The sequence below is a fragment of the Trichoderma asperellum genome, chromosome 4 (assembly GCF_020647865.1).
Source record: "Trichoderma asperellum chromosome 4, complete sequence".
Classification (NCBI taxonomy): Eukaryota; Fungi; Ascomycota; class Sordariomycetes; order Hypocreales; family Hypocreaceae; genus Trichoderma; species Trichoderma asperellum.
In genome coordinates, this window is record NC_089418.1 from 3,322,171 (window position 1) to 3,340,355 (window position 18,185).

At 48.5% G+C, this 18,185-nt stretch overlaps 6 protein-coding genes across 8 annotated transcripts; 3 read left to right on the plus strand and 3 right to left on the minus strand.

Annotated features, from left to right (window-relative positions):
• Positions 1–25: 25 nt before the first annotated feature.
• On the minus strand, positions 26–851 carry HH3V (Histone H3-like centromeric protein hH3v). The gene is made up of 3 exons (XM_024910014.2): positions 666–851; positions 491–615; positions 26–430 (listed from the first exon to the last, which is right to left on the minus strand). The coding sequence occupies exons 1-3, from the start codon at positions 730–732 to the stop codon at positions 215–217; spliced, it is 408 nt and encodes a 135-aa protein (XP_024759432.1). The 5' UTR covers positions 733–851; the 3' UTR covers positions 26–214.
• A 375-nt stretch (positions 852–1,226) lies between these two features.
• On the plus strand, positions 1,227–5,187 carry TrAFT101_007471 (uncharacterized protein). The gene is made up of 6 exons (XM_066128055.1): positions 1,227–2,420; positions 2,483–3,690; positions 3,750–4,155; positions 4,222–4,476; positions 4,533–4,643; positions 4,724–5,187. The coding sequence occupies exons 1-6, from the start codon at positions 1,440–1,442 to the stop codon at positions 4,823–4,825; spliced, it is 3,063 nt and encodes a 1,020-aa protein (XP_065984169.1). The 5' UTR covers positions 1,227–1,439; the 3' UTR covers positions 4,826–5,187.
• Positions 5,188–5,404: 217 nt separating this feature from the next.
• TrAFT101_007473 (uncharacterized protein) lies at positions 5,405–10,254 on the minus strand. The gene is made up of 9 exons (XM_024900580.2): positions 9,806–10,254; positions 9,629–9,750; positions 8,453–9,554; positions 8,371–8,379; positions 8,141–8,286; positions 7,859–8,073; positions 7,685–7,797; positions 6,420–7,634; positions 5,405–6,356 (listed from the first exon to the last, which is right to left on the minus strand). Exons 1-8 carry the CDS (start codon positions 10,082–10,084, stop codon positions 7,560–7,562), a joined length of 2,061 nt encoding a protein of 686 aa, XP_024759429.1. The 5' UTR covers positions 10,085–10,254; the 3' UTR covers positions 5,405–6,356; positions 6,420–7,559.
• TrAFT101_007472 (uncharacterized protein) lies at positions 5,639–7,635 on the plus strand. The gene is made up of 3 exons (XM_024906872.2): positions 5,639–6,371; positions 6,429–6,545; positions 6,611–7,635. The coding sequence occupies exons 1-3, from the start codon at positions 5,756–5,758 to the stop codon at positions 7,495–7,497; spliced, it is 1,620 nt and encodes a 539-aa protein (XP_024759430.1). The 5' UTR covers positions 5,639–5,755; the 3' UTR covers positions 7,498–7,635.
• Positions 10,255–10,280: 26 nt separating the features above from the next.
• On the minus strand, positions 10,281–12,162 carry TrAFT101_007474 (uncharacterized protein). Of its 2 annotated transcripts, XM_066128056.1 has the most exons (7): positions 11,961–12,162; positions 11,822–11,860; positions 11,617–11,764; positions 11,423–11,562; positions 11,147–11,327; positions 10,934–11,080; positions 10,281–10,860 (listed from the first exon to the last, which is right to left on the minus strand). In XM_066128056.1, the coding sequence occupies exons 1-7, from the start codon at positions 12,066–12,068 to the stop codon at positions 10,796–10,798; spliced, it is 828 nt and encodes a 275-aa protein (XP_065984170.1). In that variant the 5' UTR covers positions 12,069–12,162; the 3' UTR covers positions 10,281–10,795. The 2 variants fall into 2 exon arrangements, with proteins under 2 accessions (XP_065984170.1, XP_065984171.1); XM_066128057.1 differs by having other exon boundaries at positions 11,822–12,162.
• Positions 12,163–12,361: 199 nt separating this feature from the next.
• On the plus strand, positions 12,362–16,361 carry TrAFT101_007475 (uncharacterized protein). Of its 2 annotated transcripts, XM_066128058.1 has the most exons (4): positions 12,362–12,706; positions 12,776–12,880; positions 12,931–15,922; positions 15,979–16,361. In XM_066128058.1, coding segments are annotated over exons 1-4 (3,102 nt in total). In that variant the 5' UTR covers positions 12,362–12,705; the 3' UTR covers positions 15,983–16,361. The 2 variants fall into 2 exon arrangements, with proteins under 2 accessions (XP_065984172.1, XP_024759427.1); XM_024910685.2 differs by having other exon boundaries at positions 12,931–16,361.
• Positions 16,362–18,185: the final 1,824 nt, after the last annotated feature.

An 18,185-nucleotide genomic window follows, 5' to 3' on the forward strand; every position in this document is an offset into this window, starting at 1 on the left:
TGCGTATACAAGATAAGTTGCTTATTCTGAAACGCAATTTGTACGTTGTAGGGCTGTTACAACCGAAGAGCATTATCTTCCTAGCCAGTAAACATTGTTCATACGATAGAACCATCCCACGACATACTAGTTACCGCGCACATCTAGACTGTATCGTGTCCATGTGCATGGAGATTGAAAAATGAATAAATATACCAATTTCTGCTATTTGATTTCAACCAAGCCCGCCCCATATACCTCGAATCCTCCTCGCCAGCTGAATGTCTTTTTGCATAAGTGTCACTCTTTTCGCATGGACCGCGCATAGCTGTGCATCTTCAAATAGATGTACCATAAATGCTTCTGCAGCCTCTTGCAGTGCCTGGATTGCCTGGCTCTGCCATCTAAATTCTTTTCCTCTCGGGCGACAATTTAATCCAATTTCACGGACCTATACAGTATCAAAAAAAAGGCAAGTCCACGTCAGAAGGGTGATGATGACGGCACTAACGAGTCGCATAAACGGAAGTTTTAGAAGTAGAAGCTTTGTATTGGCTTGATATTGCCTGATTTCTCGTAGCGCAACGGTGCCTGGGCGATATCGACGTTTCTGTCTCGTAGGTAGTGGATCGCCCGCTGAATGATAGTTAGCAATGGTGGTTTAGGATATGGGGCTCAACGCGCACGCTGAATGTCGCTTGGTCTGGCACGATAGCGTTGTTGGGTTCCTGAAGTTGATTGGCGAGGAGCCATTGCGAAAGGGGTATCAATGAAGTGAAAGAAAGAACGAATTGAAGAACCATGCGTGGTAGCTAACGCATGGGCTACATCGGAGCGGATGCGAGATCGAGTGCGAAGGCTCAGGCTTGTTTGTTCCGGATTGTGGAACGCGTCTCTGGGTCAACCCGGCGACAGGTCGTCAAGGACATATGTATGGCTGATAAGATAACGAGACCAGCCCAGATCAAGTCTAGTCCGTATCTAATACAAGCGGCCTAGTGGCAGACACAGGCACTGTAGCTGCGATGAAGTGGAATATACTACCTCTCTTCTACCTTACCTACTACTAGTAGGTAGTAGTATAGGTACCTATGCATAATAGGTACCTACTTATCTAGGTAGTCGCCAAATTGTGTTTTTCTCCGTTGCAAAAAAGTGGTGTTTGGGAATTAATATCGTAATTCCGTATGCTTAAGAATTGATCGGCTTACAATATACATATGACAGAGGGAAAAGGCATTGGCGACTAGAATCATTGCCTATTACGCCTAGTATCTGCTACTATGCGCCTAAAGCTGTAGTGTGGTTACAGCTAGTCGTATATCCACCTACGTGTTATGTAGGGGCGTTTTCTAGAAGCTCGGTATATTAAATTGCTACAAGCTCAGCCTTTTGTCCTGCATGCTCAATCGATTGTGAAGCTCCATTCCCTCAATTGGTGACATGGGGGGAGCGACGACATGTTCTCCATCTCCAGCACTCCAGCGAAACAATCTGTTGGCGACACGATCACCGTTCTCAGCGGGCGACTCGGTTCTGCGACCCTTCTCGAAGATCGGCGGGCTGCGGTTCTAGGCCTGCGAAGCTTCGCAAAAGACTATCCAGCGACTGTAGCGTCCGGGGCGCTCAGGGGCTTAATTGGCAGCCTCACCAAAGATGCCGACGATGTCGATACGATCAAGGTGGTGCTGGAGACCCTGTTGATGCTGTTCAATCCAAACAAGGAGAGCCCTGAAGCATCAGACGAAATCGCATTATGGCTGGCAGATGAGTTTACCCAGCGTCAAGAAAACATCACGCTGGTCCTGGACTTTTTAGATTCTACCGATTTCTATTCACGTCTGTATTGTTTGCAACTTCTCAGCTCAATCCTCACCGCACGTACTCAACGAACCGAAGAATGTGTTCTTTCTGCGCCATTAGGGATCAGCCGCCTCGTGGCTGCTCTTGACGATCAACGGGAGGCGATTCGCAACGAAGGTATCAATCTATTGATACTGCTGACGTCGAGTTCCATTGAGATACAAAAGCTTGTTGCATTCCAGAGTGCCTTTGAGAAGATATTTGTTATCATCGCTGGCGACGGTTCTCTCTCTGAGGGCGGGAGGACTGTGGAGGACTGCTTGATTCTCTTAGCCAACCTGTTGAGGGGCAATGCGGCCAATCAGTCTCTCTTCAGGGAGTCCGACTGCATGGGAAAACTCACGGAGATGCTCAAGGGGCTACTCGAGGCTCAGAATCAGGAAGATAATCTTGCCAAATGGGCGCAAATCCAGGTTAATCGGAACATATACGCATTTCTCTCCATCATCCGCCTGTTTCTATCTACAAACTCCGCAGAGACACATCAGAATCAAGCCACATTCTGGAGGCATGGCCTTAGCTATCTTGTCCTTCAGCTTGCGTTCGACCCTGATGTTCAAACGCAAATCAAAGCCGAGGTGCGGAGGCCTACTCCCCTGCTTTTTAATATGTTGAGCCACAATTATAACAATTCGAACAGGCTTTGGTTACTTGCGGAGACTTGATCCGTAACAATATGACCCTCCAGGAAGGCTTCGCTTCACTCACAGTCTCTCCACCACTGGAATCCATGGTCGGCAACCCAAACGTATCCAATGGCCATCCTCCCAAAATCTATATCATTGACGGCCTGCTTGACTTGACATTAAATGTGCACGATATTGCTGCATTTGATTTGCGATTTGCCGCCTGCCAATGTCTAACAGCCTATTTCTCTAACCACGCTGAAGTAAAATCGCATTTCCTTGGCAGAGCCATAGAAGGGTATCAGTCTGGACGAGACGAATCTGCTAACATCTTGAGTGTTCTGCTGAAGCTACCTGGTGACGTGTTTTTGAACGATTCATACCGCGTGTGGTTTGCGTCTGTTATCGCATTCCACCTTGTGTACGACAACCCTACTGCTAAAGCAGTGGCCAAAGGCTTGACCGAAGGCGACGCCTCTAAAGGCGAGGAGGTTGTGACCAGCATACAAACAATCACAGCACACTTGCTGACAAGGATACGTCGAGATGATGACACCCGAATATTGGTGGGGTATCTAATGCTGCTTCTAGGCTGGCTGTTTGAGGATCTTGATGCCGTTAACGATTTCCTGACTGAAGGCAGCAATGTCCAAGGCCTTATTCAGGTAATCTCACAGCCAGTTCGCGTGGCAGGGGAGCTTGTACAAGGTTTGTGCGCCATGCTCCTAGGGTTCATCTACGAGTTTTCTACAAAGGATTCACCTATTCCGCGAGCAACATTACATTCGATTTTGGAATCGCGGCTAGATAGGGATGGCTTTCTAGACCGTCTGGTAAAACTACGAAACCACCCACTGCTCCGGGATTTCGAAGTCACACCACAAACACTAATTGCTTTACCCACTGGGGAAGAGGAAGTCAATGTGTTCTTTGATAGCATTTTTGTTGAATTTTTCAAAGATAACTATAGTCGGGCAGTTCGTGCTATTGATAAAGCACCCGACGTGGAAGTATCGGTTATCAGGAATGGCATGGAACAGGGCATATCAAGACAGCTCGTAGATTCTCTGCGTCATCAAATAGAGGAGAGAGATGGCGCGATTGTTGAGGCTAACGAAGCCAAGCAAGCATTGCAGAGAGCCCTTCATGAGGCGCAAGAGGCCCATCGCCGTGCCAAGGAAGATGCCGAGGCTACAAGTACAAATACGGCAACGGAACTGAGGTATGACTGAAACCCTTGCCGTAACGAGTGTTTAGAGCACAACTGAAGTGTATATCTAGCAAGCTTCAAAGCCAACAGGCTGCTAAAGTTGCGGAATATGAACAAAAAATCGTGCAATTGCAGCAGCAGCTTAATTCTAAAGACGAGAATCATCAATTACAGCTCGATGCTAAAGAGACGCGTCTGAAAAAAGAGTTGGAAGCCAAAGACGCACGCCTGAAAAGGGAGTTGGATGCTAAAGAAAAAGAGCTGGGTGCTAAAGAAGCTCATTTCCAAAAGCAACTGGATGCTAAGGAGCGACAGCTTCAAACTCAACTAAGTGCCAAAGACCAGCACCTACAAACGCAATTGAGTCAGGTTCAAAAAGCACACGAGGTAGAGGCAGAACGAGCAAGGCAGAAGGCTGAAGCGGAAATCGCAGATTTGCGGGCGACTGCTAGCAGACTTGAAGTCGACTTGATGAAGGTGAGTGCCACGAGACATGATTCAGTAAATAACCTTTACGGATTTGTTAATTGGGATTTTACAAAGGCCAATAAGTCCAAGACCGTTGAATTACAGGCCCTTCGTACAGAGCATGCAGACGAACTAGCAGAGCATGAGTCTCAGCTAAAGAAGGCCAACGAGAAGAACGAAGAGCTAGGGAAACAGCTGAAGACTGCCAACGAGCAAAACGAGAGGCTGGAAAAACAGCTGAAGACTGCCAACGAGAAAAATGACGAGCTGGAAAAACATCTGGAAGATGCATCGTCAGAAGCTGAGAAGCTGCGGCAGGAAGTTTCGGAGGTAAGAGATGACAGGCTCGACGCTCAACTTTACACCACTGACAGTATATCCCTTAGACAACGTCAGCCTTGAAGGATGCAGACAAGGCCAAGGATGCAGTCCAGTCCGAACTCGACGATCTCCTTATGGTATTTGGCGATCTAGAGGAGAAGTTGGCGAAGTACAAGGTGGGTGATCTAGCTTTTCATTAAAACTATCCTCGCGCGCGCGAAAAGAACGACCACATGCTGATATAAAGCTTTACCAGAGTCGTTTACGAGATCTTGGCCAGGATGTGTCCGATGGAGAGGACGACGATGGAGACGATGGTAGCGCCGACGAGGAGGAGAGCGAAGAAGACGAAAAATAGCAACGTCGTCGACCAATTTAGAGCAATGAAGTAAATTTTGTTGGAGGTTCTGCAGCTATGTAGGCACTATCTACGAATTCGTTTGGTGCTGTAATTAATTGCAGAGCTTGGTGTAAGGTGTTGGTTAACATTAATGTGAGGAGGTAGGTAGTATTAGGCACAGAGATCGTAGCGGGGGAACTCATGTGCAAGCAAGTTAGTGTTAATCCTTTATAAGGCACTATTGAACTGTAATAATTGGAGTGGGACCTCCCATCGAATTCACCTCTTGCCTTTTACCAGATGTGACCGTGGGATTGGCCCAGCAGACTCCATTTCAATAATCTTTGGCATTACCTCATCTGGAAGTTCCAGGTTCGAACACTAGTTGGAGATTTTTTCTCAAAAGTTTTTTTTTTATACATGTATAGTACATATTCTTTATCTTTGTATTTTTGTCAAACCTAATATGAAAATAGTGAGTATGAAGGAACATTTACCTTGTTCTCAAGCCCTAGATTGTTCAGTTCACATGCTCTCTTCTTTTAGTTCAAATCTATCATTCGCTCTCCATAGTGGAGGAAGATTTTTTTTTTTTTTCCCTACCTAGGAAGTACAAGAATCGATTCTAGCGCGCGCCTGGCGGGGCATCTCTGCGTGTAAAAACACTTGTAAAATACTTTACTTAGACTTGACAGGTGCCCTTCGTTTGGCAGATTTTTAGTGACATGAATAAGTACTGCTTAGGTATCCTTACTGCTTGCAGTGCTCAATTAGCTAGTACCTTGATGCCTCAGCAGGTACTTGACAAGTATCTTCTAAGTTACCCTATCTATTCAGCGTTGGAGAAAAAAAAAAGGCATTGTGAATCTCAAACCTCTCACTGAAGGAAGCGGATGCAAGTGAATAAAAATTTTACGCGCTTGTGAAGAAAATAATCCAAACACAAAAATGAGTGCGAGATCATCATCGTCTGGTACCACTGATGTATCAGATGATGGAGAATGGCTCGATGTCGAGCCCGAAGAAGAGTCCACCACTATCGTGTCTCTCCTCGACTCTCAGACATTCTCAAGTTGGGCTGAGATGCTCAACCACTGCAAGCAGCGCTACGACTTCGACCTGATTGCCACCATAAAAAAGCTCCAGCTTGATTTTCACGGTGCTGTGAAACTCGTCAATTATGTTCGCAACCAAGTCCAGAACCAACAAGCCCTACCAAGCAATTTAACGCTTGCAGACTTTGAAGATGATGGCTATTTTAAGCCCGTTCTCCAGAACGATGCTCTCATCATGTCTCTAGATGAGATTCTCGACAGCGACCTCGTCAAGGTCGACATCGCTCCTGGCCAGGTGGGCGGTTCTCACGATGAGCTGCTGGCGCAAAAGCGAGCGCTGGAGGCCGAGCTGGAGGCGGTCCGAACGCAGTTCTCAAACTATCGACTTGCCGTTGAAGAAACCCTGGATCGCCGCTGGGGAGACGACGTGGAGCAAACTCCATCCAAGGCCAAGTCTGGTGCGGGCGAGGATCGCGGAAACTATTATTTTGAGTCTTACGGTTACAATGGTCAGAGCTTGACGCTTTCCACCCTGCAGCATTCCTGGAAATACTAACTTTGTCCAGATATCCACGAAACCATGTTGAAGGATACGGTCAGGACAGATGCCTACCGTGATTTTATTTACAACAATAAGCACCTCATCAAGGGCAAAGTTGTTCTCGATATTGGCTGTGGCACAGGTAAGAGGGTCAAACGTATCAGTCAACTGCAACCATAGGCTCAAAAACCTAACGCCCGTTTATAGGCATCCTGAGCATGTTCTGCGCTAAAGCTGGTGCTGCTCAAGTTATCGCTGTCGATAATGCAGACATCATCAAAAAGGCAGCGGAAAACATCTTTAACAATGGCCTCTCTGATATCATCACCTGCGTAAAAGGTGCCATTGAGGAGGTCAAGCTGCCTGTGGACCAAGTCGACATTATCGTCAGCGAGTGGATGGGATACTGCCTGCTGTATGAGGCTATGCTTCCAAGCGTTCTCTACGCTAGAGATAAATACCTCAAGCCAGATGGTCTGCTGGTTCCCAGCTCCGCCACTATATGGGTGGCTCCCGTTCAAGATACAGAGTATATGTCAGAATTTGTGTCATTTTGGAGAGACGTCTATGGATTCGACATGAAAGCTATGCAAGAAGGTATCTATGATGACGTTAGGGTCGAAGCCATGCCCCAGACCGCTCTCTGCGGAGAGCCCTACCCCTTTAAGACACTCGACCTCCACACCGTTAAGCCAGAAGAGCTGTCCTTCACAGCTAAGTGGCAGTCACGGCTGCTGCGGCCACAGGATGGCTTGGACGGCTTCTTAATCTGGTTCGACAACTTCTTCGCCACTTCTCGCGATGAGCCTATGCCAGAGCCTGAGGTGACCCCTGAGGTGTTTATGAAGGCGAAATCAGGCAATGTTGCGTTTACAACGGGCCCGTCTGGCACTGTGACCCATTGGAAGCAAGGTCTGCTTATGGTGCCACCGGAGAACCCCCCTTCAGCATTGCCAGGCGCCATCTCTGGGCAAATTACCTTTGCAGCTCTCGAGGAGAACGCCAGAGCACTAAAGATCGATGTCACATGCAGCCCTGAAGGCCAGTCCATTGAGAGCCAAGAAGAGAAAAAATGGTCCTGGAAGTTGGCGTAGAGGGAGTTAACGAGTACTGAATGGACGGGAAATGTTTGTCATCGGCCAGCGATAGCAAGCTTCTAATAGTGAGGCACTTTTAGAGCCTGCAGCCATAAGTTCACAATGCTCAGGAATCCTTCTCCCAAAATAAAGCCCTACACGTAGAGTCAGCAAGCGTATAACTAGTGAAGCTTTGAAGCCTTACCGATGCAATGATGATGAGTGGCGTGGTCGACCGTTTTCGTACGCTCAGCCAGTACCAGCTAAAGATTCCTCCAATGGCTCGAGCCAAGGTAAATGAGGGCACGTTGTACATGCCTTGACATGCAAAAAATTAGAAGGAATTTTCTCGTAAATCAAAGTGAGCGGAAATACTCACCGACTGCCACGGCAATGCCACCTGGGATCAGCGAACGCCATCGCGTCCCAACGGACAAGGTTCGCGCCAGGGTAGTGAGAGCAAAGAGAACACCGGCTCCAGTTGCCCATTCTTTGGCCATGTACGGCAAGCCTTGTCCAGTTACAAGTCTGGCAGTGAATATCCAAACGTAGGCCGTTGGAACTTGGAAAAGCTTGCCGGGGATCTCGTATACTCTGTCGCCAGAAAACCACAATGATTTAGTCGCCTCTGTGGAAAATTTGACTCATTAGGGGCACTTACGCCGTGTAGATACGATACGCAAAAGCACTGAACAGCGCGCCACAGGTAGCACCTATGATTTGTCCCCAAAATTGCGCCTTGGGGGCAGCTCCAAGCAGGTGGCCGGTCTTGAGATCTTGCATCAAGTCTCCAGCCTGCAATGCACCCTATCGAGATGTTAGAAGAAGACACTCGAGGATATACATATACGCATATATATATATAGGGAGGAAGTCTAGAGAATAGCTTACAGCTTCAGACTAAATGCGATTATAATTGTTAGCTGGCTAGATGATTTTCAAAGAGGGACATGGAAGAAGGCGTTAGACGTACAATAGCACCTGCGACCAAATTGATGAGAACGCTGGACTTGTGGGACTGCGGGATGATCAGAGCAAAGAACAGCTGCGCAAGTTTGCTTATGCCAGAAACGGGGTTGAGGTCAGTCTCTCCAAGGGCTCTGACGCCCATGATACTCAGGACCAGAGCCATGAGAACAGCAGTGACAACCGCGTAAAGGGGTACCAAGTCGCCAAACACGATGCGCGTTGTAAGAATACAGAGCAAAACAGATGCGAGAAGACCCCATGTGACAATCCGAGTGCTAACTTGCTGCTCAGCTGGACCGTCATCCAGACCAGCATCCTCGTTCGAGGCGATGGAAGCCTGGTCATCATCGAGAATTGCTGGCTCGTCCTGATCCTCCTCTCCATGAGGGATTGGAGAGTACTGATGACTTCTCCCGAACAAAGCGGCGATCCTAGATTGTTGGAACCGTTCTCGCAACACAGTTAAAGCCCTCGGAGCGTGGGTTGCGAGAATGGGGCGAAGAGCAACGTAAGCCAGACTTACAACGGCATCAACGAGCATAATGGCCAGCGACACCCAAACAATCCAGCCTTTGCTGCCATTTTCCCAATCATCCACCGGTCCAGGGGCCCAACCCTTCTTTTTGGCCAGAGGACTCAAAATACCCCAGCCGACAACTGCGCCGAGGGTCATGTGAAGTGTTGTCTCAGTCCCCATAATGATGCCCTGTCCGACATATGCGAGACTTGGGTTCAGGGTCCAAAGCCAAGTAGAGGCCGCAACAGTGCCAAATATGGGAAGATCTCTCAAAATAGGCAGGAAATAGTTGCAAATGGTGAAGATGCCGGAAACTAGAAAACTGAGCAGTAGGAGCTTCATGTTGTATGCCCAGTCCACGTCCTTTGATAGCTCTGGCTCCTCGTCTGCTACGTTGGAACTGGTCTCATTAACTAACAGAGGATCGTCGTCATCTCTATCTGCAAGGCTGGCAAATCCCCCCTTGGCGGCGGCATCGAGTTCCTGGGCAGAAGAGCCTTGGCCTCGGCCGTGGAGAACGCGAATGAGCACGGCAGTGCTGAAGCCGCTGGGAAACCTAAGGCGTTCTCTAATGATAACCTGGTGGCGCCTAGTATCATACAGACACAGCTCGTCTCAGCCAATGTGCGACGTCACTTTCATTTGAAGCACTACTAGACTTACAAGGGAACGGCAAAGACAACTCCAAAATAACAGAGGCCGATGGACCAGATGATGAGCTGCCACATGCTCAATGACAAGGGCCCTTGTTCATCGGTGCCCAGCAAGTAGTTCATTGCCGGAATCTATACAGCAATTAGGACGGAGAATCTAAGCGGCAGGAGAGTGGTGATGGCCTACGACACCGACAAAGCCGCAACCAAGAGGCATGATGGCCATGCCGCCCGCAACGCTCTGCACCAACACATTCTCAACCGGGGTGAAGGGGAATTGCAGGTGAGGCTTCAGCAGCTTGAAGACGGCAAAGCCCATCAAGCTTGCCGGCATAGACATGATGGACACCCAGCCCGTCTGGAGGCCGAAGTACATGTTGGCAGAGCATATCACGGTGCCAACGCCAAGGCCGGCCGCGACACCGCGCACGGTGAAGCTGCGGCCCTGGGGGGATGGAGAAGCCATTATCGCGAGTCCTGTTCCTGCGATGCGTGAGGCATCTGGGGCTGTGCAATGATCAATTGAGTCAAACGGCGGAGATCCTTCTTCGAACGCTGGCGAGGGCTTGTTATGTTCAGGGTTCTCTTTTCTTTTCTCTCTGCGTGAGATGAGATGAAAGGGAGCTTATAAGGCCCAGCCAGGTCCTCGATAGAAGGAGAAGCTGCCGGCGCCCTCAGTGGCTGCAGGGCGATATTAGTAATACGGGTGGGTGCGCTAGCGCCATTTTAGTGGCGACCCAGCCCCGGATTGGTGGGATTCCCCGAAATCTATTGCTACTCAAGGCCTAAGCTCTCCAGCTATTTATTGCACCATACCTACATTACTGTACATACAGGTAGAGCATTGCGACGCGGGACGCAGCATTTAACCCGCGCCCCGAGCACGAAACCCTCGGGCTCTCTGGCGGCTCTAAGTCTATTGGGATTTCTTTGCTTGGTCCTGATCCTCCTCTATCATCTTCAGATATGGAACAGACGTCAGCAGCCTTGGCCAGACGAGGTTGTATTTGTCGCCTCGTCCCGCAAGACAATGCCGCAGCCAAGTGCCCCAAGTGATGTAATAATAGGCTAAAAAGAAAAGAAGAACAAATCTTCGTCAGTCACAAGCTCATTCATGTTTGACATGGAATATACTCAAAGGCGTAAAATAATAAATCGCTCGACATGGGTTGCGAGGTTATGAATGTGAACAAGGGGGAAAATAGAAGACATCGAGGCCATCAAGGTGAGGATTCTTACCTCCTAATGAACGAAGTCAGGTCAGTTTCGCACTCAATCAAGGTGATTAGGAATGGGAGGAAGCTGCTCAACTCACCCAACCCGGTCATGAGGTGCCACCAGGCGTGGCCCTCGAGCAGAATGGCCCAGGGAAGGCCAACTGCATGTCTCCACCGTCGCACTTGGGAACAGAAAAAGTTATCGAGGTTCCAGATTAAGAACCCACCAAGGAAAACCGCCAGGCCTGTCACTGGTGGTTAGCCGCGTGCTTAGACCCTGTAACTTCGCCTTGCTCATCGGTGTGACGCACCAGTAGCTACCATGGCCCACATCGTATTAAGCAGCTTCGAGGCCCTTTTTGGATCTTGGGCGTGCAAGACTGGCCGTACCTGCGTCTCCATCACCCAGATACTCCGAAAGACGACTGTAGCGGTCAAAGCAGCGTATGCTACCTGATGGAAGATGGGATCCTTGGTGAGGTAGTAATAGAGCTAATGTCCTCTTAGCGCGTGGCCCAAAGCGAATGAAATTCTCATTGCCTCGCAGGGCGGATACGTGTGTAAGTAAAAAGGGTACATATGCTTACCGTGATTGACCCGGCAAGCGAAAGGAGCCCGATCCCTAAGACGACTGAGAATACCTGTGAGCGTGAGTAAGAAAAGCTAGCATGCATCATCAGGCAAGTCGTATATATCATGGATAATTCGTCGACCAATTGCATAGGATCTCGACGTTCTGTTGTCAGCTCGCTTCATCGCGAACGGTGGCATAGGCGCTTACACTTCAATGTCGCATGGAAGAGGATAGAGCCTAGTCCCACGACCATGTACCCGATGTAAGAAATCAGGAATATTGATGGATGGTCCTCCTTCATGCAGCTTCTAATCCCTCTAATCCCAAGCCACATGAAAAGACCATTTGTGATTGTCTGCCATCGTGTTAATAGAGCGAGACAATCCAACCGAGGTTTATAAGCAGTACGCACATTGCAGAGCTCGGCACAATACCACGATAGCGCATAGTCCTTTTAAAAAAGGGGGGGAATTAGTGTATGAAAGTGAAGTGAATCTTTCTAATTGCGAAGATGAATTGATAAATCAGAATTCACAGCCAAGCTTGCCCACCTCTTCGCAGAAGTTCAGTGTTGACGTTTGTTCGCCCCAGAATCCATGGCCGGGGTGGGCGACTGGATAAGGAACCCAGATCGCCGAACGCAGAGCAGATAAGGCCATTGAGATTTGATGTTGGCAATGATTGACAGAGTATCCAATAAGCTAATCTGCTCAAGCAAAACTGAATTGTCGAGTGTAGAGAATATGTTTGGAAGAGAAAGGAACTCATGTGGAGTGAGCTTGTGTGTACGTCTTCCGCGCTACCCGTACCCGTGCTCTCTGCGATCACAGGCGGGGCAGACTAGCAGCAACTGCAGCGATCTCTTGAAGCTGAGCTGTTTAAGCGCACATGTGGCCGGCAGTTGGCCTCTACTACAGGAAACTCTAAATGCGATACGAGGCCATGAAACAAAACAGAATATACCGCTTTTGCAAGGGAAATCGCCATCTTCTCTCAAATTTCTTACAGTAACCTGCCATCAAGCTTCATATTTTGGCCGTTATCAGGACAAGTGACGTGGAGGAATAGACAAGGAAATAAGCGACAAATTCCTGCGCGCCAAGTTTTTACGGCGTCGGGCGCCTGGGCATCAAACGGCAGATGCTCCAGACCCATTGTTTTGGCGCCCGTACTTCGACCTAGAGCCTCGTCGACCCAGCACATTTGTCGCGCCCGCTACCTACCAGTGACATAGTTCTCCATGTGCGTCGCGATGCTTTAGCTATGCGCAAATGTCACATATAGTATCCCGCCTCGAGTAAGTCGCTGTCCTTGCCTGAGAAACAATCCATACAAATCAAGAGGGCTCACCTGGATCTTTTTGCAGTGGCATCTGTGCAGTCTCAATATGGCGACGGCGCTGGGCCGGATAGCGTTCGCGCATCTCCCAGTCGCGCTCTTCCAGCCAAGGAGCCGTATTACTCCAATCGAGGTAGAGCACTCTAGCATCCTCCCGTCCGCACCCCCGAGTTAACAGGTTAGACATTGCAATATTACACGCTGTCATTACGGCAGCCCAAGAACAGCTCGATCATGCCTCGGGCCCGAAGCCACTGCCTGCCGCTGCATTGTTCAAAGCTTATGACGAAGTTCTCCCGGAGCATGGCGTTGATCCAGATTCAGACCAACATCTCTCCGCCCTCGTGTTCAGAGTTGGCGGCGAGCAAGGGAACGGCACCTTATTAGAAAAGTTCCAGTCAATACTTGGCCATATTGGCATCGTCCTCGAATTCAGCGACGACTCCATCACTACTCCGCAAGATTATCCCCAACATCCTCTATCCCCGGAACCAGTAGACACTGGCCACTGGGACCCCGATGATCTCCCTACCAAAGAGGAAGATGCGCCCGTCCGAACGAGGCGTCGGACATACAGCGCTGGCTCTCTAGAATACGACCCCGAATTCCAAAAGTTTCGCACTGAAGCACCAAGCTATAAAAAAAGAAACCAGACGAAAGATGATCTCGCCCTCATGGATGCAGATACATACCCCTCCGCTCCAATATCTACAACCGCAACACGGCATCTCGATCAATATCATCAATATCCAAGTCCGCTCTTCGACCACGTGCCTGTCGACTTTCGTGCCGTAGATGATGGCATTCCTTACGATGACGTGAAAGCACAGGCCGTACCTCCACAAACCGATATTTCTCGCAGTTCTTCGAGATATAAATCAGAGCGAATGGCTCTACCTTTAAGGAGAGAAGCATCTCCTAGGCCGTTCAACGGCCATGGCCAAAAACCAGCCAGCCATGCCAGGGATAATGGCAAGATTAATCAGACGCCTGGATCGCAAGACAAGCACAATTTGCCCATTGGAGCTGACCGAGATGCCGGTAAAACTGATGCCAGAGACTCACCGGCGCCCCCCAGCTCCACACCTAAAGACAGCGGACTGACGTCGCATCCAATACAGGCCGAGGTGCCGCTGCCATTTCGATCCCAGAACAAAAACACGCTATCGAAACAGCAGCAAGCGCAGCTACTTACAAGAGCAACCCGAGCTCGCGAGATATATCTAGCGAGTAAAGTGTTCAACCATTGGGCAGACCGGACTGCAGCGCGGCTTGAGCGGGAAGGCGTAGCTAGAAGACATATGATTCGCTTTCGCTGTTTTCAGGGCTGGAGCCGTGCGCCAAGTTTACAGCTTCCAATCATCGACCAATTAAAGGCTCTTACAGCGGTTCAGAAATTACAAAGAGCTGTATCATACCAAGAAGAGCAGCTGCGTCTCGCTGCAGCGGCTATATCCCAAAAGTATCGAGCAAGGACGGCATCTCGCGTTTTTGACCAGTGGTGCTCTCACCTGATATCTCTCGTCTACCGTCGGAAGTTAGACAGGAGATCGAAGCAAGGCGCGTTAGTGGCGTGGAGATCAAGCACCTCCAGCAACACTATCAAGAGTCAAGCCATTCGTAAGTTTAACAAACATGAGGGCGTTGTTACCACATTGTCAAAATTACAAGACCAAGCGCTCTTGTATAGCCGTCAATTTCAAACAGCACGTCAAATCGGGTCACTTAGACTGCTATTTGGTTCTCTCGACAAATGTGAGGACCAGATCCAGATTAAAGCGCGATCATCAGCCTATAAGGCCAAGTTATCTACTGCGGCTGTCATTCATGCATTCCACAATTGGAACTTATCAGTACGAGTGCAAGCGTTTCGGTGGAGGGCGGATTATATATCTGTAACACGAGCCCTCGACAGCTGGCGAAGACATTTCGTACAGGAAGAATGGAGGCAAAATATGTGTGCGGATCACCTGAAATCATACCGCGCGTCAAATCTTCTGTATACTTTACAACGATCAAGTAACGCCAACGCACAGCTATCGGTTATGAGCAATCGCGCCAGGTTATTCATTGTCACAACACAGACGTTACCCATCATGGACGCTGCTGTAGAAGCCCGAAGAATCCAGATGAAGGATATGGTTCGACAATATTTGATGATGAGATACACGGAAGTCTCTTCCTCTAGAAAAAAGCGAAAGTTCTATGAGGCTTTCGATCACTGGCGAACAATGGCCACTGAAGCCGCTTTTGAAAGCGAGTTTGCTGCTCTTTATAATACAAAATACTATTATGGTCAGCTTGATATCGCTTTAGAGAAATGGAAAAAGCGGGCGGAAGAAGACGTGCAGCTTCAGCTGGCCACCTACCAACATTATACGCAGGCGTTAATAGCGGCTTGGGGTGATATTGCTAAAGAGCATGATCAGGTGGATATACAGTCGCTGGAACTGTGGGCTACTCGCAGGCAACGGCAGTACCTCAAAGCGTGGTCTATATCGTCATTACAACGAAGCGGACAGGCCCATACCGCGACTAAAGTACAACAAAAGAGTTACAGCGAAAAACGAAACCGCACATTTCAACACTGGAGACAGGCCTGCATGGGCCCGGACTTTGATCGCGTAGAGCAAGGCCTGCGATTTACGCCGAACCGTGAACCTCAACCTGCCAGTGGCCGCCGTAGCGCTTGGCGGGCACTTTCTGTTCGCCGACATCTGTTAGCGGAAAGGCACAACAAACAGGACTCTGCGGCCAGGTCGATTGAAACACCGACGCGGTCGACTGGCGTGCCACTGAATATGTCCTTCCCCTTGTCAGCGAAGCCAATCGTTGCATGGCGGGGGACGGACGACGAATCGACTGCATCCAGCGACACCGAGGATATTGGAATGTTAAAATCCCCAAGTAAAACTCCTGCGACCATGCGGCGCGGAATTTTGTCATCTACCACTCCTCGAGGGCCTGTGCCCATGCATCTGAATATGAAAGCTACGCGGCCAGAGGGTTTTACTTCTCCTCATCGCTGGAGCACTGGTGACGCTGTATCAAAATCAAAGCCGGGTCTATCACAGGACGTCTCGAACGGACCACAGCCAACTCCAAGGCCTAACTTGAATAGGTCTGTCGCTTCTTTTGGGCGTTCTGTCCATACACCGGCCAAACCTACTGGGCGGTTAGTAGCAAGCGCCAAACCCTTCAAGAAGGCTGGATCACTAATTGCAGCCGAAGTTGAATAACTTGAAGTGACTACAGGGCGGGCTGGCTCTACAGGTTTACAATAGCGGACAAGCAAAACCAAGCTATATAAGTACGAATCGGATATATCGAGGCTTTAAATTTCACAATGATGAATTACATTGAGGGTGTTAGGCCTTATCATTGCGTTTTAAATGTTGTGAAACTAGAAGGCTTGATTAAGTGCCTAGAAGGGTGGCATTTATGGGATCTATACATTATGGGGAGCATTATTAGCGATCTAATGATATCCATGAGCAATAAATTTATACTCGTTCAACTCCTAAATCTAGCAACGCCAGTATTAGAATTTGTCTTGTTCATTTGTCAGTAAACAGGTACTTGCAAAGAGAGCTTGGTAAATATACATGTTTAGGGTGCCACAGACGGGTACTTGTGCTAAGTATACAATAAAATAGTCCGTCAATATAGCAAGCTAAACAACAGTGTATCCTTTTCTCTAAAAGAGTTTTATTTTTATCATGACTAAACCAAATCTGTTAAATAAATGAGTCGATTTTTTTTTTTTCTTTTTTTTCTTTCTTTTTTTTTTTTTTTTCTCTCTTCTTAAACTCTTCTCATTTTGGTTTTAAAAAATCAGATTATCTAAGTGGGCTAAAAAAATTCCAGTACTAAGGTACTACCTACTAGGTAGCTTAAAAATTATCCCTGCTGCACGTACTAGGTATTAATTACTAACGCGTCCTATCACAACGACGCGATTTGCTCTTCGCTACACATGCTAAGGAGAAAGCCTTCTTGCTATCTCACGCCTGTATCCTCTATTCGTTTGCTCCGTTGACCTTTGGCTTAAGGTCGACGTTTTAGAGTATGCAGCTTGAAAAGACTGCTGAATAGAAACAAGAAAAGTCGCCCCAAGTAACTATTACCTGGAGAGCTACGCTACGTCATGGAGCTGCTTCAACGGATTCGTAACATGTGGCAATTCGCCAACTTGTGTCAATGGATATACATTTTTGGTGAAGCTGTCGCAATTAACGTATCAATTGACATCGAAGTAAGTGAAGCGTTCTTTTATTGTATCTTCTTCGTAGCTGTATGCTGATACAGCGGTAGTATATCGAGGCAGAATGTCTCAAACCAAATTCACCAGGTCTCGACGATATTGCTTTAGCACTCTTGAAAACGGTCACCTCACATCGTGGTCTTACGTATGCATATTCCTTATTGCATTCTCTCTCTCCGGAGCCAATGTCCAACGGTTAACATCTAAACAAAGCCACGAAGCATTTGACAACCAAGCTCGAATGCAGTACGTTCTGAGGTCGCCAGAATCAAATCCGTTTGGTGACGAAAATGCCCCCAAAGCCTTTTCTGATCTCGACGTATTCACAAAGGTAAGCGCTACAGTTGAGCCGGCTCTCCCAATAATTCGCTAACGTCGACCGTCATATGACAGATCAAAGTAATGCAACAGTTTACCCAGTGGATCATGACCCGGCCGGAGCTACTTCGAGAGAAAATGAAAGAACAAAAAGATACAGAGCAAACATCATGGGTGCGCCCCACTTCCTCTCTATTCTCTACGCTGTCTAACTTAGTTTGTAGCGAATCGAGCCATATGGGTGGGATAGAGAAGATCGAATCTATTACGTCCTGGATGACAATCGAGTATATCGACTATCAGAAGCACCTCCAAGCCGTAAACCATCAAAGCCCAAGCCAAACCGTGGGTCCCGACGTCCAGGCAAAAGGCGACGCGTATCCGAATCGATCGACGACACAGCTTCCTCCTTCGAAGACTCGATAAAAGATGACCCTGAAGCTGATTTGGAAGATAATTATCTTGGAGGCATGGCTTGGGAATGTGTTGCTGTGACGCTTGCAGAAGTCCAGGGCCTCGTCAACAGTATGGCTTCATCCCGGGACGAAAACGAAAAAGTACTTCGACGACAGCTTCGAGACCATCTTCTGCCTATTCTGGAGAAACAAGAAGAAGATAGAATTCGTCGAGAGCTAAGACGCGAGAAGGAGTTGCAGGTACTTGCCAAGATGGCCAATGCCAAACGGTCAAGCAGAATTGCTATGAAGGCAGAGCAGCGACAGAAAGAAGAGCAGGAGAGATTAGAGACTGAACATCTCCGGGAAGCAGAAGCAATTCAGCGCCGCGAGGAGCGGAAACAGGAGAAAATCCAAAGAGAGCTCGAAATGAGGCTTGCGTCTAGAGAGGAACGTTTGAA

Excerpts from the sequence above, each read along its gene's own strand:
- TrAFT101_007471 (XM_066128055.1), top strand. The coding sequence starts at position 1,440 with ATGTTCTCCATCTCCAGCACTCCAGCGAAACAATCTGTTGGCGACACG. Across the intron at positions 3,691-3,749 it reads AATACGGCAACGGAACTGAG|CAAGCTTCAAAGCCAACAGG; the intron begins GTATGACTGAAA and ends GTGTATATCTAG. Across the intron at positions 4,477-4,532 it reads TGCGGCAGGAAGTTTCGGAG|ACAACGTCAGCCTTGAAGGA; the intron begins GTAAGAGATGAC and ends TATATCCCTTAG.
- TrAFT101_007472 (XM_024906872.2), top strand. The coding sequence starts at position 5,756 with ATGAGTGCGAGATCATCATCGTCTGGTACCACTGATGTATCAGATGAT. Across the intron at positions 6,372-6,428 it reads TGAGTCTTACGGTTACAATG|ATATCCACGAAACCATGTTG; the intron begins GTCAGAGCTTGA and ends AACTTTGTCCAG. Across the intron at positions 6,546-6,610 it reads CGATATTGGCTGTGGCACAG|GCATCCTGAGCATGTTCTGC; the intron begins GTAAGAGGGTCA and ends GCCCGTTTATAG.
- TrAFT101_007475 (XM_024910685.2), top strand. Across the intron at positions 12,881-12,930 it reads GCCGTATTACTCCAATCGAG|ACATTGCAATATTACACGCT; the intron begins GTAGAGCACTCT and ends TTAACAGGTTAG.
- TrAFT101_007474 (XM_066128056.1), bottom strand. The coding sequence starts at position 12,068 with ATGGCCTTATCTGCTCTGCGTTCGGCGATCTGGGTTCCTTATCCAGTC. Across the intron at positions 11,861-11,960 it reads CACTGAACTTCTGCGAAGAG|GACTATGCGCTATCGTGGTA; the intron begins GTGGGCAAGCTT and ends CTTTTTTAAAAG. Across the intron at positions 11,563-11,616 it reads CTTCCATGCGACATTGAAGT|ATCCTATGCAATTGGTCGAC; the intron begins GTAAGCGCCTAT and ends CAGAACGTCGAG.
- HH3V (XM_024910014.2), bottom strand. The coding sequence starts at position 732 with ATGGCTCCTCGCCAATCAACTTCAGGAACCCAACAACGCTATCGTGCC. Across the intron at positions 616-665 it reads CAGACCAAGCGACATTCAGC|CGGGCGATCCACTACCTACG; the intron begins GTGCGCGTTGAG and ends ACTATCATTCAG. Across the intron at positions 431-490 it reads AACTTCCGTTTATGCGACTC|GTCCGTGAAATTGGATTAAA; the intron begins GTTAGTGCCGTC and ends GATACTGTATAG.
- TrAFT101_007473 (XM_024900580.2), bottom strand. The coding sequence starts at position 10,084 with ATGGCTTCTCCATCCCCCCAGGGCCGCAGCTTCACCGTGCGCGGTGTC. Across the intron at positions 9,555-9,628 it reads GTTGTCTTTGCCGTTCCCTT|GCGCCACCAGGTTATCATTA; the intron begins GTAAGTCTAGTA and ends GTATGATACTAG. Across the intron at positions 7,798-7,858 it reads TGGCATTGCCGTGGCAGTCG|GCATGTACAACGTGCCCTCA; the intron begins GTGAGTATTTCC and ends TTGCATGTCAAG.